The sequence below is a fragment of the Vanellus vanellus genome (genome assembly GCF_965231255.1).
Source record: "Vanellus vanellus genome assembly, chromosome: 4".
Classification (NCBI taxonomy): Eukaryota; Metazoa; Chordata; class Aves; order Charadriiformes; family Charadriidae; genus Vanellus; species Vanellus vanellus.
In genome coordinates, this window is record NC_138909.1 from 23,393,782 (window position 1) to 23,409,830 (window position 16,049).

The 16,049-nt window shown below is 42.7% G+C and overlaps 1 protein-coding gene across 17 annotated transcripts in view; it reads left to right on the forward strand.

The window, feature by feature from the left end:
• The window catches only part of ADGRL3 (adhesion G protein-coupled receptor L3), a gene marked incomplete at its 5' end in the record, with an annotated part of 336,607 nt that overhangs the window by 257,184 nt on the left and 63,374 nt on the right, over nt 1-16,049 (forward strand). For all 17 annotated transcript variants that reach the window (XM_082482753.1, XM_082482751.1, XM_082482754.1 and 14 more), the window contains 4 exons: nt 6,001-6,184; nt 7,003-7,125; nt 9,178-9,386; nt 10,072-10,248. In XM_082482753.1, the coding sequence (XP_082338879.1) occupies nt 6,001-6,184; nt 7,003-7,125; nt 9,178-9,386; nt 10,072-10,248 (693 nt within the window). The remainder of the gene's footprint in view (nt 1-6,000; nt 6,185-7,002; nt 7,126-9,177; nt 9,387-10,071; nt 10,249-16,049) is intronic.

A 16,049-nucleotide genomic window follows, 5' to 3' on the forward strand; every position in this document is an offset into this window, starting at 1 on the left:
CCCATTCTGGCTGCACCCAGTACAGTCAGAGTTACTGGGAGTTTCTCTTGTACTGGTGCTTTTTCTGGCCAGAGGCAAGAATTGCACAACTTCCAGCAGAACTTGCCATCAATGGCATTAATTGTGCCTTTAATTCAATTAGTTTGGAGGCTTGCAAATACTGATAGCTTAAGAAAAGTTTTTTTTTTTAGCACGGGGTGTTTCATATGAATACAAAGCAAAACCAGCTGTTCTTGAGCAAGGAAGCAAGTAAGCTTTTTTAAAGAACCATCGCTTTCCAGTAGGAAAAGGGAGAAAAGGCACAACGTGATCATTGAACCATATCCACATTTTGGTCCATGCTCTCTGACAGGTTTTTTGTTTTCACTGTGCACTGTGGACCTGAAAGGGTTTTTGTGCTTTTTTTCTCTAACGATTTGCTGTAAAACCTCAAGCTGCTATTTAAAAGTGAGCTAGTAATGTTTTTGCACTCTTCAAATAAAGCTGGTGATGCTCTTGTTTTGGAGCAGTACCTGGAGACCTCGGGCAGGGCCAGAACCTCAGAGCGTAAGCACAGCTGGAGGCAGTGCCTGTGTGATTGCACTCTACAGTCTTAAGGCTGCTGTTCTCAGAAAGGGTGGGCAAACCTTTTTTGATGAGGCTGTGCCAGCAGACACCTTTGGTACAGGGGTGGCTGTACAGCTGTACAAGTGCTGCTTGTTTCATACACCAGCCATGATTTTAGTCTACCAATGCAAAGCACAGGCTTGTTGCTGTAGCTCCTTCTATCCTAATTTTTGAAAGTGCATTGCATGAAATATTCCTCTGAGATCAAGGAAGACAAGTGTTAGCAGTATAAGACAGGGCTTTAAAAGTTAAAAAAATTGAGATATTTTAATTAGAGGTGTCATTGCAAAGATGGTTCTTTAATACAGTGTGCCACTATCCTCATTCTCCCAAAGCTGCTATCACAGGTAAGACCTTGATGTAGGTTCCATGCAAAATAATGTATACAGTGTGTTCAGTGTCCTCTTAAGGAGGTGCTCCTTTGTAAGAAAGGACAAATGGCGTATTTGAAAATTACTCAGCAGAAGGATTCAACCACTATTAACTGTGGGGTCTGCTGGTATTCACTGCCATGAAGGAGTATTTTCTCCGGTCATAAGTTTGTTGGGGTTTTTGTTCTTTCATCAGCTGCTCAGCGAGATGAACAATAAAGCTTTAGAGAGGTCCTAACTCTAGGAGAGCTGCTGGTTTTCTAAGGTTAGGGATAGAGATAAACAAATGGATGTGGTATCACTGGATATATACTCCCCTCCTAGGTTTAAACTGTGTCACATAGTCAGATATTCTCACCAGACATTTCTAGAGGGGGAGAAGATAAAAATAAATGAACAAGCAAAATTTAGTTTTACGGAATGAAGCAGCTGTCTTGAAGGAAATCAATGGGATATGTGTGATTGGCCTTTTAGTGATGTATAATTACTGTAAGACTCCTAATTAGTTGCCTTTTGACAATACATCTTTTAATACCAATTTGTAAGTGTCTGAGAAAGAAGGTTTACATTTTGTTTCTGTTTTGTAACCTCAGGACAAAATCAAGAAACCATGAGCATATGCTCTTATTTGGGGGAAAAATCTCCCTCTGCAATTTATTAACATTTATTTACATTGAATGTACAGTCTGTGGTGCTTTATAACCACATAATGAAAGGGATTACCATCCTGGGATTTGTCTTCTATGCTTGGCATGTTCTTGCTCTTCTCTTGATGTCCAATTGTAGCCACTGCTGGAGACACAAAAAGTCCACTGAGTCTGATATTAATTGCTCTTTACAGGCTTGTAATAAGGGGTTTGGCTTTGCATGTATAGGTACCCTGACTTCACAGGCAGCATACAGCTACACCTGCATATCTTGGGATAGAAAGGCAGATAGAAAATCGTCCTTCTTGGCTCCCTTCTACCATGCCTTTCTTCCCTTGTTTGATCTTAGGCGACAAACAAGCAAGCTATGCCTTGTGAAAGCTTTCCCTTGATGTAATTTGAGTTACTTTTGTCCTTCTCCCTGGGCATATGTGTGCTTGTGCACATATTCATTAGACATTCATTAAGCCCCAGCAACCATGGCATTGGTTTGGTGCCATGCTGTGGGTGGTGTTGAGGTATGTTTGGGCTTCAAGCCCCACATTTTTATTTTGCATGAGGCTTGCGGGGGTGCTTTGGAAACTGTTCACCCAGTTGAGCTGCATTTGGGAGAGGGATCAGACAGGGGAAGAGAAGAAAACCACAGCAAAGAAACTCCTTTAGCTTGGGAAGCAAGGACAGGGTCTTCAGGGAGGTAGACATGCAGCATCCGTTAATAGATATTGGGTTCTTAAGGGATAGCATTAATCTTATATGACTTTGGGCACCTAACTGGAGATAATGCTTGCTATAATTCTTTCTTCTTTCAGTGAAGAGAGAAACTAGAGAGTGTCTGGGCTCTTGTCCTGGCTGCAAGTTAAATTCTTGAAGTGAGATGGGGTGAAACTAGTTCAGAACTTCCCTAGCTCCCTCTGAAAGTTCCCACCTTTATCAGGAACACGGGGGATCTCAGGTAAAACCTACCATGCTATCAGCTCCCAAGAACACCTATTTCATGCCTTCTTCATTTCAAAGGTCCTCTGTCAGGGCTAACCGTCCTTCTGCTGGTCACTGAAAGACTTTCCTGGGAGCTTGGCACTGCTGTTTCTCCTATGCTGGAGCTTCATCAAGCCACAAAGTCATTGGAGCAGGTGACAAATCCACCTAAACCATGACGGATCAGCTTAAATGCAAAGGCACAGGATGATCCTTGTCCTATGTGCCTGCCTTCCCACAGTTCCCCCTCCCCTGCCAAACTTTTCCCAGTTGGCATCTCTGTCTCAAGAGACACTGTTGCTTTAACAGCTGTTTTGTTTCATTTAAACACCTACCTCAGCTCCTGTCCAAAATGCAAACATTTCATTAGCACCTCATCTCCTTGGCTTCAGCCTGCAGCACTCAGCCATAATGAAGTGCTGCACTCATAAATATAATGCGGGGAACACTTGATTAATGCACTGAGACAGGTGAGGAGAGTGACCCTCTGGGAAAAGCTATGGACTAAATTCATCTCGGATGTAATGCCAATGAAGACAGTCTACCAGCTTTGTTCAGATACACATGCAGTACCTGACCCAAAGTCCTTGGAAATCTTTCTGGAGCTTTTGCATCAGACCCTAGATACAAAGTGATGTGAAGTGGCTGGTTTCAGGTTAGTCACTTCGTGAGGATGGATGCCCACCAGCACCATGTCCATTGGGTGGAGACTACACATTGCGCAGGAGGCAGCGCATTAGGCTTTAATGGTGTTCTCTCTCAAACTTTGCATGCATGCATGCACACACATTTAAAAAATATAAAATAAAAAATGCATTAGCTAGAATAATTTTTCTGGGGAAAAATCTTTGCAGCAGATGTTTCACTGCAACACAAATATTTCAGCATCTGTTTCATGTTTTGACAAATAAGCATTACCTTTCCATGCAGAACCAGGAGCTGGATCGGCTGCAAAGACTCTTCCCACCATTCAGATATTGATAAAGGTATCCAGGATGTTGTTTTAACAGAGATTTAAAGACACCATTAGTAGCTGAGCTAAATGGAAGTAAGGCAAATTGTAGTCTGCATGATAACATTGAAAGGGGAGAAAAAACCTCATTTCGTGCTTTCCATGCATAAGAAATCTTTGCAAAAAACCACTATCTTGTGTAGAACCTGCACAGCAAAATAGTCAAATTTTTTGGTCACTGAAAAAGAATACTACCTCCTTTCTGCCTGTAAAGAGATAAGCTACAAAAGTAAACTACAGAATTTTATTAAGAGCTACAGAGATCAAGCTTGTAGATTTTAAAACACCACAAAACCCCCACTTAAATGCTATGGATTTTTAGTATTTCTTCTTGATTATTAAAGTCAACCAGCTTTTTGTGTGTACATATTGTATGTGTTAAGATGATTTTTAGACTATTTAGGAAAATCAGTTTAATAATGAGTTTAAGAAATTGATTTAGGGTTAGTAAGTTCCACATAACAGCAAATGAGAAAGGGATTCTAGTCCTGGATTGTAAAGGCTTCACAGCAAAAAGATTTTTGCAGTAGCACTAGAGGACAAGATTTTCAGCCATTTCAGTGATTGAAGCATGGGTTACTCCATACTTTGGAAAACCAAGCTGTGAGGCTCAGTAGAAATGTTATCTATTAATAAAGGGACCAGGGCAGTAGCTGTCAGGGAGGGGAAGATCTGTTTAAGGTACAGGAGAGGTTTGGCACAAGAACAAATGAGTTAATTGATCATGAATAAATGTAGGTTGGCGAGTAGGAGCTTTGTGCTGTCAGAGGAGCCCAATTCTGGCTCAGTCTTCCAGTAGGAACCATGGTGGTATGAGAAACCTTCCAACCTCAAGGACATTTAGGACTAAGATGTACATGGCGATGTCTCAGTGAAATGGCTTTTCTGGGATTAAAAGCACCAACAGTGGCAGGTCTAGCTGTCTTTGCTTCTCCTTGAAACTTACTGTACTTGACATTTTTTTGAAGGTCACCTGGGTATAGCAATAAAATAAAATTCTGGTTTGATGTGATGGTGTTCTCCCATTGCACGTTTGTATCTGACCATGACTGGTGAGTGAGTCAGGATGCCCCGCACTTTCTGTGCCATATGTTGTCATTGTAAGACTCCTCCTGAGGGCTCTGCTGGAGAACGGGCTGTGCTATATCTTCTTTTCACATGTCATGTTGTACAGGAGAATTTAAAAACAGTCAGGAGTAAATACTGAAGTATTTCCATGAACGTGAGCCCATGGGGCATCCTTTAGGCTTGCACCATGTTGAAATCCCATGGGACTGTCCTTGCCTTGCATAACAGAGGTGTGGGTTTGATGCCCACACATTCAGCATGCAGAAAATTAAGAACAGCAGCTTCATCTCAAAGGGAAGGTTTGTTTCTGCAGTCAGCATTAGCTGGTGGTGGAGGTGTTTCTTTGTGGGCCAGGCCTGCCTGGTGGCTAAACATTAACCAGCAGAAGAAAGCACGATAAAAATACCTTTTTTTTCCTTTCCTCTGCACAAGCAGTTCTACCAACTCTCATTAAAAAACGTTAGCTGGAAAGTGGTTGAGTCAGCTGTGGTTAGTAACTGAGCAGGGGTTGTAGGCTGAGCAAAACCTTCAGGTTGGGTAGGCTCTACTGCTGTAATTTTGCAGTCATGAGGCCAGCGTGGTTTCGTGTGATCCTGGATGCGCATCCAGATTAACCTGTGGGAAGTTCTCCATGGGAGAGCTCTTTGTGCGTGGCAGCCCAGGGTAGAAGGTGCACCGCAGGAGGGACTGAGGTTGTTACCGCAGGGCTGACTCCTTCCTGAATGGAGCGATTTGAAATGTACTGTCTTAACTAAATCTCTACGGGCACCTGCTGCTTCTCTGGATGAAGTAGCGTAACTCAACTATCTCTGTATCTTCGTGACTGTCTGCCAGAGGTTATGTGGTGGGAAACACTCTAAGGAGCATAGTCCTTGCAGCTATTGAATATCTTCCTTGGGTGCCCCAGTCCTACTCTTGAATTCTGGTGCTTCAGGTAGTAGCAACCTGCTTTACAGATGGGTTTTGAAATCTATTTTCCTGCATGTTTCCTTAATGATTTCCTCATTTCCCCTCTACCCACCCCACCCCCCAACCCCTAATTCCTTCTTACTCTAAGCTCAGAGCTGCTGATCACGGAAGCAGAAAAGCGCTATTCCCAGCTTGCATTTAGCTTAAAATGAACATTTCCTCCTTGTCCCATCTGATGGGATAACTGATGCCTAGCTCCATTGCAGGCTGCCCCTGTGGGTGGGGAAATGAGATGTTGTTCTCTCCCTGTATACTGATATGTGTGGGGGATAGGACTGAGCATATGTCAGAGGTCTCAATGGTGCTTTAGGTTCTTTAGAGCCCTTTCTCACTCTGTCTCTCTCCTTTGCAGGCCATGGTGGAGACAGTGAACAACCTCCTGCAGCCACAGGCTCTGAATGCATGGAGGGACCTGAACGCAAGTGAACAGCAGCGTGCAGCCACCAAGTTACTCGACACTGTGGAGGACAGTGCCTTCGTGCTGGCTGATAACCTGCTGAAGACAGACATTGTCCGGGAAAACACCGACAATATCCGTAAGGGACAGATCCCACAACTATCAAGAGCAGCCGGAGGGAGAGTAAAGGCTGGGAAATCTGGCTTTGGTCTTGGCCCGTAGATTAACTGGAAACCAATTTGTTAGATATGTCTTAGCCCTTTGTTTGAAGGACTTAAAAGTCTTTCCAACAGAGCCTAAAGGAATAAGGCAGCTCTCTACCCTTGAAATCCCATAGAAAATGAGCACCTAACCTGCCTTTATTAGTCCTGTCTTTGAGGGCAAAATCTGCGCTAGAACAATGGGAGCACAGCTTCACGGGGAGATTGTTCATCGTAATGCAATTGTGTTTCATTTCATACAAATTTGTGTCTTTATTTGGCTGATTGTTGATTTTAATTAAAAAACAAGCATGATGGAAAGCACCAGCACTCCCACTGTGCATATGTAAAATGAGAACAACTCTTCTTTCTATTTCTATGAATACAGATCCCAAGCACTGATAACATTTACAGAAAGTACCAATAGCCAGTGGCAAAGAACTAGCATTTTCAGATTTTCATTTTAACCATTGTCCTTAATATCCTGAGGTTCTTGTTTACAAGAACTGGTTGTCTTTTGTCTTCCACAGAGAGTAGAATTTATTTGCTTTTTTTTTTTATTTTAATTAAATTTAAAACTTCTTCAGGGCAAAGATTTAAAAAGAAATAGGAGCCCAAACAGAGTGTAGCATGAAACATTGCGAGTTGATTCCTCTGCTCTCAGATGGTCTGAAACACCATTTTGTAGCTTCGAAGTATTGTGTCAAAGGTTATTTCAGTAGAGATTTTTCTTAGTGTTGGTCTCTCTTGCAAACAGAGCTGGAAGTTGCGAGACTAAGCACAGATGGGAATCTGGAAGATCTGAAATTTCCCCAGAACACGGGCCACGGGAGTGCCATTCAGCTGTCAGCAAATACCTTGAAACAAAATGGTCGAAACGGTAGGTCCAGCACCTCCACCCATGCCAGCCTCATGAATCAATTGTGCCTTAGGCATTGTTTTGTGTTTAACCAGTTTTAAGTATAGTATTAATCGCTATGTTAATATTTAAATTAGAAGCAGCATCAGTTGCTCATGCCCTTGACTGCAAGCTAAGTTGGCTGACTGGGAATGTATTATATTGCTAAGTGGTTCACAGCCTTCAAATGTGTTACGTGCTGGTAAAATTCATCAGATCCTTAAATGATGTGGCTGTTGGGGCGCAGTGCTGAGTCCAGAGAAGTGCTTTTAACTGCTGTTGTCTGCAGTAGGAGGCTTCAGATGGGATAAGAGGCTTGTTTGAGTAAACTGCTTCACAGTGGGGCACTATACAAATATCTGAAAAGGGAGAGGGAAGAAACAATAGTAGCAAATATTAATAATGAGCCAACATGGCAGAAAAGGTTGATTAACTGTTAGGAGTCTAAATCTTCAGTGCCTTTCTGTCTGAAGCTTATGAACCTCCCGATACAGTATAAATTAAAGATGATGTTATATGTGAATGGTCTTCATGCTGCCAAGCCATTTATTTCCAGACCAGGAGTTTGAGCAGACACGTTTGTTGATCTTTACAGCCCCGCTATAGACCGACTTCAAACTCCCAGGCTTTCTGCTAATAGGCCTAACATGCTCCTATTTCTGAGTTCCTTTAAAATTTAACCTGTGTGCAGAGGGAAAGCACTCTAGTACGGCCTTTGATCATTGCAGGCAAAACATAAAGTGATAGGGCAGTATTAAAGCCAGACCAGATGCATTTTAAAACTGCCAAAATGGCAGTTAAAACTGCCAAAAATTTCTGACAACTGTTGAGAGAAAAGTTGAGTCTGGTGATTCAGAAAGAAAATTTTGCCATTGGCTTCCTTGATGGGGTTTGGTACCTTTGCACGTGGGATTTTAAGAGAAGTCTTTCTTTTAGAGACAGTGTAAAACCCAAGATGTGTAGCAAAAGTCCAGTGGGGCAGGAGTTTCACTCCGCTAGTGGGCTTTGGAGATTTGTAGGGAAAAAGAAACTGTGTCGGCAGTGAGGAAGAGGGTGCATTTCTTAGCATGGGATCACTGGAGTTCTGGTCAAATCAAGAGAGCCTCATCAATTTACATCAGTTTGGCACCCGCCCGGAGGTCACCAAAGAGCTAGAAATAAAATTATCATAGAAGGATTTAGGTTGGGAGGGACCTTTGGAGTCATCAGTGCTTCACCTTCCTCAGAAGCACCTTCATCAGTGCTTCACTTTCTATTCCTATAGAAACAAAAAAATACCTTCCCACAACTAATACATATAAAGGCAAACTAATCACATTCAGTTCTTATTTATAGCCTGTGAAATGATGTGCAAAACAGAAGGCAAACTGGATGGTTTCAGTTAAAAACAGTTGGCTGGTAGCCTGAGTTTTCTGCAGGCTCCCTAATGGTGTTTTGTGGAATAGGAGATATCTGATTAGCAAATTAAGAAAAGAAATATATTTTCTAATGAAAAGTACACAATTTTGTTTTACCCTTCATGTGAGATTGGTATTGTGTTGGAAAGTTTTGGATTCCTTCTCCCAGATTTGTCCTCACATTTTTCTGAGGTAGTCTTAATTTATTAATGGACTCTAATTATAGTTTTATACTGCATCTGTGTGACAGACCAGAATGAAACGTGTTTCCCAAGCATAGCCTGGAGAATAAAGTGTTATGTCAGGTGGGAAATGGACCACCTGGCCTCTTTTCTCTGGAGCCAGTTACACCCACTGACACCAAAAATAAGCCCACCTTCTTTGTCCACCAATCTGTTTGTTGATAGAAGTTTGTTTTGAGAGAGCCATCTCTGCCCTTCTTATCCATGCACCTCGTGGTGCTCGTTGGGATTGGCAGGAGGAGGTGAGTTTTCATAAGCCACGTCTTGGTCCTTTCACATTTTCTCAGGGAATTTTTAAAATTGGTTCAGAGAAGAGATTTGTCATCTAAAAAAAAAAAAAAAGAAAAAAAACTAATGAGCTGACCTGGATATCTAAGCTCTTACTGCTCTCCTAGGTGAAATCAGGGTGGCTTTTGTGCTGTACAACAACCTGGGCACCTATCTCTCCACGGAGAATGCCAGCATGAAGTTGGGAACAGAAGCAATGTCGACTAATCACTCTGTCATTGTCAACTCCCCTGTCATCACGGCAGCAATAAACAAAGAGTTCAGCAATAAGGTTTACCTAGCTGATCCCGTGGTGTTTACTGTCAAGCACATCAAGGTGAGTGAGTTCAAAGAGCGCTTCATTTTTTTTTCAATTTCTAAAATGAAGTAATGCAAAAGTTGGCTGATGTGAGGCCCCCAGCAGTCCTTGATTAGATTTTGAATTATATATTTGTTCCTTCGCACTTTGTGTTACTTATGGAGAATGTCTCTTGTACATTGCATTAATAAAAGTAAAGAAAGAGTCTCCTTTGAGCTGATACCCATTGCTCAGTTGCTGACACACATCATTCTGTAATTAAAAACTACCAATATATTAGAGAAGACCATAATATTATTTTATCATGGTGGCAGGGGATGTTAGAGGAAAGTGGAATTACAGTGAAAGAGGACAGCTAGTCCTCCTGTTAGCCAAGCAGTCATTACAAAAGTTGATTGCTTAAAGCAATTAATTTCTCTGCTCTGCAATGCAAATGAAGCAATCTGGTTTTGAAGAGCTGGATTTAGTCTATGACTGAAATTAATCAAGAACAAAGAACTAAGTTTGCATTAGCAAAGAGAGCAGCAACAATCTAACTTTCTCAGGTATCGGCAGGTAATACTTTATGTATTAACTGCTGCTGATTGTTTATCCAAAATTAAAGGGTGAGAGTTACAAAGTGCCTCTGGAAGAAAAAATAGTGCATTTAGAGATCTCTGAAACCCTATCATTTTTATTGCATTTATTAATTTCTTCCCTACAGCAGTCAGAAGAAAATTTCAATCCAAACTGTTCATTCTGGAGCTATACAAAGCGTACAATGACAGGGTATTGGTCCACCCAGGGATGTCGCCTCCTGACAACTAACAAGACACACACCACGTGCTCCTGCAATCACCTAACCAACTTTGCAGTCCTGATGGCACACGTGGAAGTTAAGGTAGGTGTTGCAGATTCATAGGCTGCCAATGTATTGGGTAAGAAAATTGGCCAATGTTACACCATTTTGTTACTGTAAATGGAGCTGAGCAGCGAAATTGCTGTGTGACAGTAACTCTAACAGTAGAAACCATCTGATGTAAATCTTCCTTCTGCTATATGGTGAAACAGGAGATGATAGTTGCACCAATGCAAAGCCTGTCTTGGGCTCCTGGCATGGGCAGCTCTGAGCTGAGGATTATGAGTGAGCAGAATTAGCTGATGCCACATGATTTTCTTACTGGTGCAGAACATCTCCTGGCTGGGTCTTTACTCGTGGGGTCCTCACTGTGCCACCAGGGAGTAGCAAGCACCCTAGGTGGTGGGACAGGAGCATGCAGATCCTACTTCATGGGGTGCAAATTGTGTGTCCTGTTCGCAGCAGCTGCAGATACACTGCTGCACATGTTTGTGTGAGGTGCACGTGTGGAGCCAAAAGTATTTTCCAGCTTCCTACTAAGGGAAAAAGATACATTCTCTGCACCTCCCTATATGACAGCAAGCTACGCGTAAAAGGCAAGTTCCATATACCATCCTACATAGACTGTATGTCTCCCCAAGGCCAGTATATGATCATGCCTGTATTTAGGTCCATGGTGTAATTCTGGCTTCCTGCATGACTAGCCCCACTGGAGCTAAAGAAGTTACTCCAGAAAGTAGTATTCCTCATAGTAGCAGTGGCTTGGGGAGTGAAGCGCACATTTGGGGTTTTATTCAAGAACGGGAGACTAGTTGACATGGTCCTCCATTTCCTGAGCTATCTTGGCTGTCTTTGGTTAAAAACAGTCTCAGCTGCTATAGAAAGAGGTGGAGAAGGCCCTGATGCCCAAAAGATTTTGGCCTAGTGATTTTTTGTGTTGTGGTGTCTGTTTCATGTGCCTAGCACTGCAGCAGAAGCCACAGGTCTAAGCTAGATACGTATCTGGCATCTTCCATGTAGACAGAACATTTCAGTGCCACTTCTGTGGCTGCATAACCGCAAAAGCTATTATGGTTTTAAAAGACCTTTTCTCAAATAGTCTTCCAGTCTCACTCTTTTGTATATTTTTATTTCACTTGATAATCTGAAGAGGAACATGAAGACCTGCAATAAAAATATATATTAAAGCATCATAATTCATGACCAAAGCTCTGCAAAAAAAGAAATGGGAGCCTGGCAGTACATTTGCCTCAACAGCTCCGTCTAGCTGAGAGGAGCAGGATAGATCTGCTGCTACTGCAGGATGACGTAACCATTGTATTCTGCAGGACTCACTACCAGTCCAGAAGACGTGCCATTAAATGGCTGTGGCATTATCCGAGGAGGTGTCTGAAGAAATGGCCTATTCAGAGCACATGTTTACAGGTTAATGGCATTCTGCAGTCCAAGTCTGGTTTTTCCAGTTTCCTAGAACTGCTTGAATTTTCAAAAGAAATGTGTGTTTGAGTCGTCATCACCTGCCTGGGGTTAACAGATATACCTAAGTCACTGAAGTCAGAGGTTGCACCTGGGAAATGCAGATAGCTTTCCACTCCACTGATGTGAATGAGACCAATCCCTACCGCGTGGTGCAGATACAGGCTAGTCCTGAACAAGCCTCCTCCCAAACTGCAAGTAGGTCAGCCTTGTCTGCACAGCATTTCACCCAAATCTCATTAAACTATCAGTACTGGTGTTATCTCATCTTGCAGAAAGAGAATGCGAGACCCTTGCTTGCCCATGCTTGGGCAACAGTTTGGAAAGAGCTACAGCTGGAAGCTTCCTGAATGCCAAGCCAGCGTACTATTATCCTGTAGGTGTTTCTGGGTGTTAGAGAGTGCCCTCAAGACTTTCAGGTCATGTTTTATTATTTGGCTGCAGACAAAGTATCATTGCTGTAAGAGCCAAATTGGCTTCACTTTGTTGACTCTGAGGCAACTAGACAGCTTCCTGGCACGTCCGCTTTAGTGATCATCCCAGTCAGAGGGTGAATGCAGGTGCATACCCTGCAAACATCTGCAAGTCTTCCCTCCAGCTGCTCATCACCTTGCTCTTCCTGGAGGCACCATCCCACTCCGGTGTGCTGGTGGAGCTCTTGGCAGATCTGGGAGGTGGCTTGTATGACATTCCTTATGCTGTTGCAATGAGTTGATTTTAAAGCCTTGGAAGCAGAAGATCTGCTGGTTTGGAAAGGTGGAGGTTTAAAAATAAATGGGGGTTGTTGTTGTACATTGACTCACACTCATCTAGCATGTAGACATGCTTTTGAGCCATTTTATTGACTCGTGTCTTGTACAAAAAATGCATTCCTTGCCTCAAAGACCTTTTAGTCTTCTTGGAGGTGGAATGATCCTTGGGGAAGGGATGTTGCGTGCTTGTGCAGACCTCTTACAGTGGTGTTCTGGCCAGTGACTGGAATCCCAAAGAGGACTGTTGTACACACAATAATTAATAATATTCTCGGAGTTTTGCAACAGAAACAAATTTCTCTTATAATCGAGATTTGTATTTTACTGACTTCAGTTTGTTGGATTTTTGGATCCGTAGGGAACATCCTTTGGTGTAACGAGCATCCACAGCACCCTACCTAGTAAGACCGAACACCAGGCATTGTGGGGAGCAAACATCGGAGTCTTGCTCCTTAATCAAAAGACAGCACCAATTTGACAAATGTCGCTTCTGGTCATGAATGATCTCCCACCCTGGTAGCGTGGCAAAAGAGTGTGTTCTCTGGAGGAGACCTTGGTGGCTGGTCTGCGAGCTACAGGCTGGGATTTAATTATTAGCAGAGCGTATGTGGCAAGGCGGAGCTGGAAGGTAGCACCGCTGAGGAGGTGATTGATGGCCGTCTGGCTCTCTAGTGTGAAACAGCAATATGTCTTTGTCCAAAGGGGCAAAAAATGACATTGGCTGACCATGGTGGCAGGGATTTATTGGTGTACTTCAAGAGTAGAAGATGCTGGGATCAGTTCCAGTCTTAATAAGACAGTACCTGATTAAGAGGAGGAGATTTTAATTTGAAGATGCTTTCTGCCTGTTCAATTAGTTGGGCCCAGAGTTTCATATTCACCCATATATTTCCATGGGATAAATAACAGTGACCAAGACCAAGAGGCTGCTATGCACATGGGCAGGATGTATAGCTGCTGGGAAGAGCGATGGACCCACACCCTCAGGTACCCCTCGAGCCCCTGTCAAAGCCCCAGCTAGCATGGGAAGAGGACAGCAGGACCATAATGACCTGTGAGCTGGACCTCGCTGATGCATCCTCCTGGCAAGGGGTGACCTTACAAACCTGCAGCGTTCACTGCCCTTTCAGACAATTCACCAGAAAAAATGAGAACCTCCCTTTGGAGAGAGATTTTAAGACTTGGAAACAAATCACTTTTTTACATCAGCTAAGAAGTTCATTTGGCCTGTGTTATGTGAAAATTATTACAGTCTCATAGAATCATAGAATCATAGGGTTGGAAGGGACCTCTGGAGATCATCTAGTCCAACCCCCCTGCCAGAGCAGGGACACCTTAGAGCAGGTTGCACAGGAACGCGTCCAGGTGGGTTTTGAATGTCTCCAGAGATGGAGACTCCACCACCTCCCTGGGCAGCCTGTTCCAGTGCTCTACCACCCTCAAGGTAAAGAAGTTCCTCCTCATGTTTAGGTGGAACTTCCTATACTCAAGTTTGTGCCCGTTACCTCTTGTCCTGTCACTGGGCACCACCGAAAAGAGCCTGGCCCCATCCTCCTGGCACCCACCCTTTAAGTATTTATAAGCATGGATCAGGTCCCCCCTCAACCGTCTTTTTTCCAGACTAAAGAGACCCAATTCCCTCAGTCTTTCTTCATAAGAGAGGTGTTCCTGTCCCCTAATCATCGTGGTAGCCCTATGCTGCAAGATAAGCTGCATCATAGATATTTTGTTAAAATATGAGATATGTTTTAACATAGATGAGACCTATGTTAAATATCTATTGTTTGAATTGTTAGGGTATTTGTTATGACTGTTAAATGCTGTAAAAACATGGTGGTTCCCATACCATGGGACAAAGCCCATAGTTAAATAAGCCATTCTACCTATATAATTGGTGCAGAATTATTCAAAATTTACAAGCTGTTTTTCATATAAGCTTGTGCTTTGCATCATATTAATTATAGCAGATGCATCTAAAAATATGCAGTCAGAAAACAAGTTCAGAGCTGGTGGGAAAATGCAATTTAAAAAGCCACCCAAAACAGAATAAGCAAAGGTACCTTAGGGTAGATAAATGTTGCTTATCAGTATGTAGTGAATGCTAGACGTTACTCTTCCTTAAAAATAAATAACTAAATAAAACAAGAGAGAAAAGGGGGAAAAAAGAAAGATGTTTTAACTGTAGCAATTAATTAGAAGCTTTCAGAGATTATTCTATACCACAAACACGTTACACCGTGCTAATTATTTGGGGAATGGAAGTATAAGGCAAGCTAAGGAGAGAAAGGAATAAAAATATATGAATGCAGTAGTCCATTGCCTAAAGCAATACAGCCATTTCAGATATAAAGAGCAAGCTGAAGTTATTGCAGTGGTGGCTTATCCATATATTAGCACTTGTGGGATTGAACAGCAGTGAATGGAAGCAGAAGTGGGTGCAGGATTGCAAAAACACCCTAACTGCAGAATTAACTTACTGAAAACGCATGTGATGAATTTTGCAAGACAAATCGTTTTTTATGATCAAAGGGCTAATTCTCAAAAAAAGAGATAAATTACACATTGTAAAAAGTAACTTATTCTAATATGTTATTAAATAAGAACTGATTTAATTAGGCAGAAAAGTTATTCAATGTGCTTGTCTTCAATGAGATTTTTAAATTCAAAATACAGCAGTATTTGAAATTGTGTTAGGAACGGAAATCTGTGACTTTGATGAACTCCAAGAATAAGGAGTTGTAAACAGAATGTTTGGTTATACCTTTGGTCAAAGGTGAGTTTGATTCAGAGTTATATCTGGTAGCAGTCCTTGAGATCTTTGTCTAGGTAGGCACTAAGTCACTCCAGGGAGTTCCTTGAGTTCCCCAGCCTCAGTCTGACACGCGTTGTTTGGGTTAGTTGTGTCTTACTGTTTCTAGTTCTGCTGGGTTGGATGTCTCAGTGGTCCTTGTCTGTGCATTCCCTGAAGCATTGACCCAGATCTTCCTAAGTGGCCACTTTTGGGTGTTCAACCTGAAAACATCTAGAGCCTAGCTTCAAAAAGACGTACTCCAAGCCCCTGAATTTGCAGTTTCTTAGCTCAGCACTTAGAAGTGTCAGAAATTTGAGAAGATAACCTTTTATTAGCCACGGTTTTCTTTCCCCCCAGTCCAACAAGTACATATTTGCTTAACATTGCCCTTCTTGACTCTCCAATCTGCGAGCCAGGGCTAGTGGCACAGTAAGGAGCTGTGCCACAGATCATGGGGACAGCATGACCCCACAGGGTGTCCTGGTCCTGTGTCCTAAAATGTGCAATTCAAGTAGCTCCTGTTTGCAAGCATTAAGCCTTGCCCTGTTTCTTGCTACCCCCTTCATTTCTGGCTAAGAGCAGGGTGAATGCGAGGACCAAAGTGAAGATAGTGGCCATGGTGTGGTGAACCCATGTCCCAGCTGTGTCCTGGCACTGGGCTGGGTAAGACCATCGGTGTGACAGCAGAAGCCGATGATGCCGTGACCAGATTTTTTCTCGGAACTCAAATTACCAAGCCAGGAGCTTGTCTGGGTAGATGTCTACACTGAGTTTGGCACAGCCACCATAGCTCGTTTCTTGGGTCGGAGATGCCTTATGAGTAA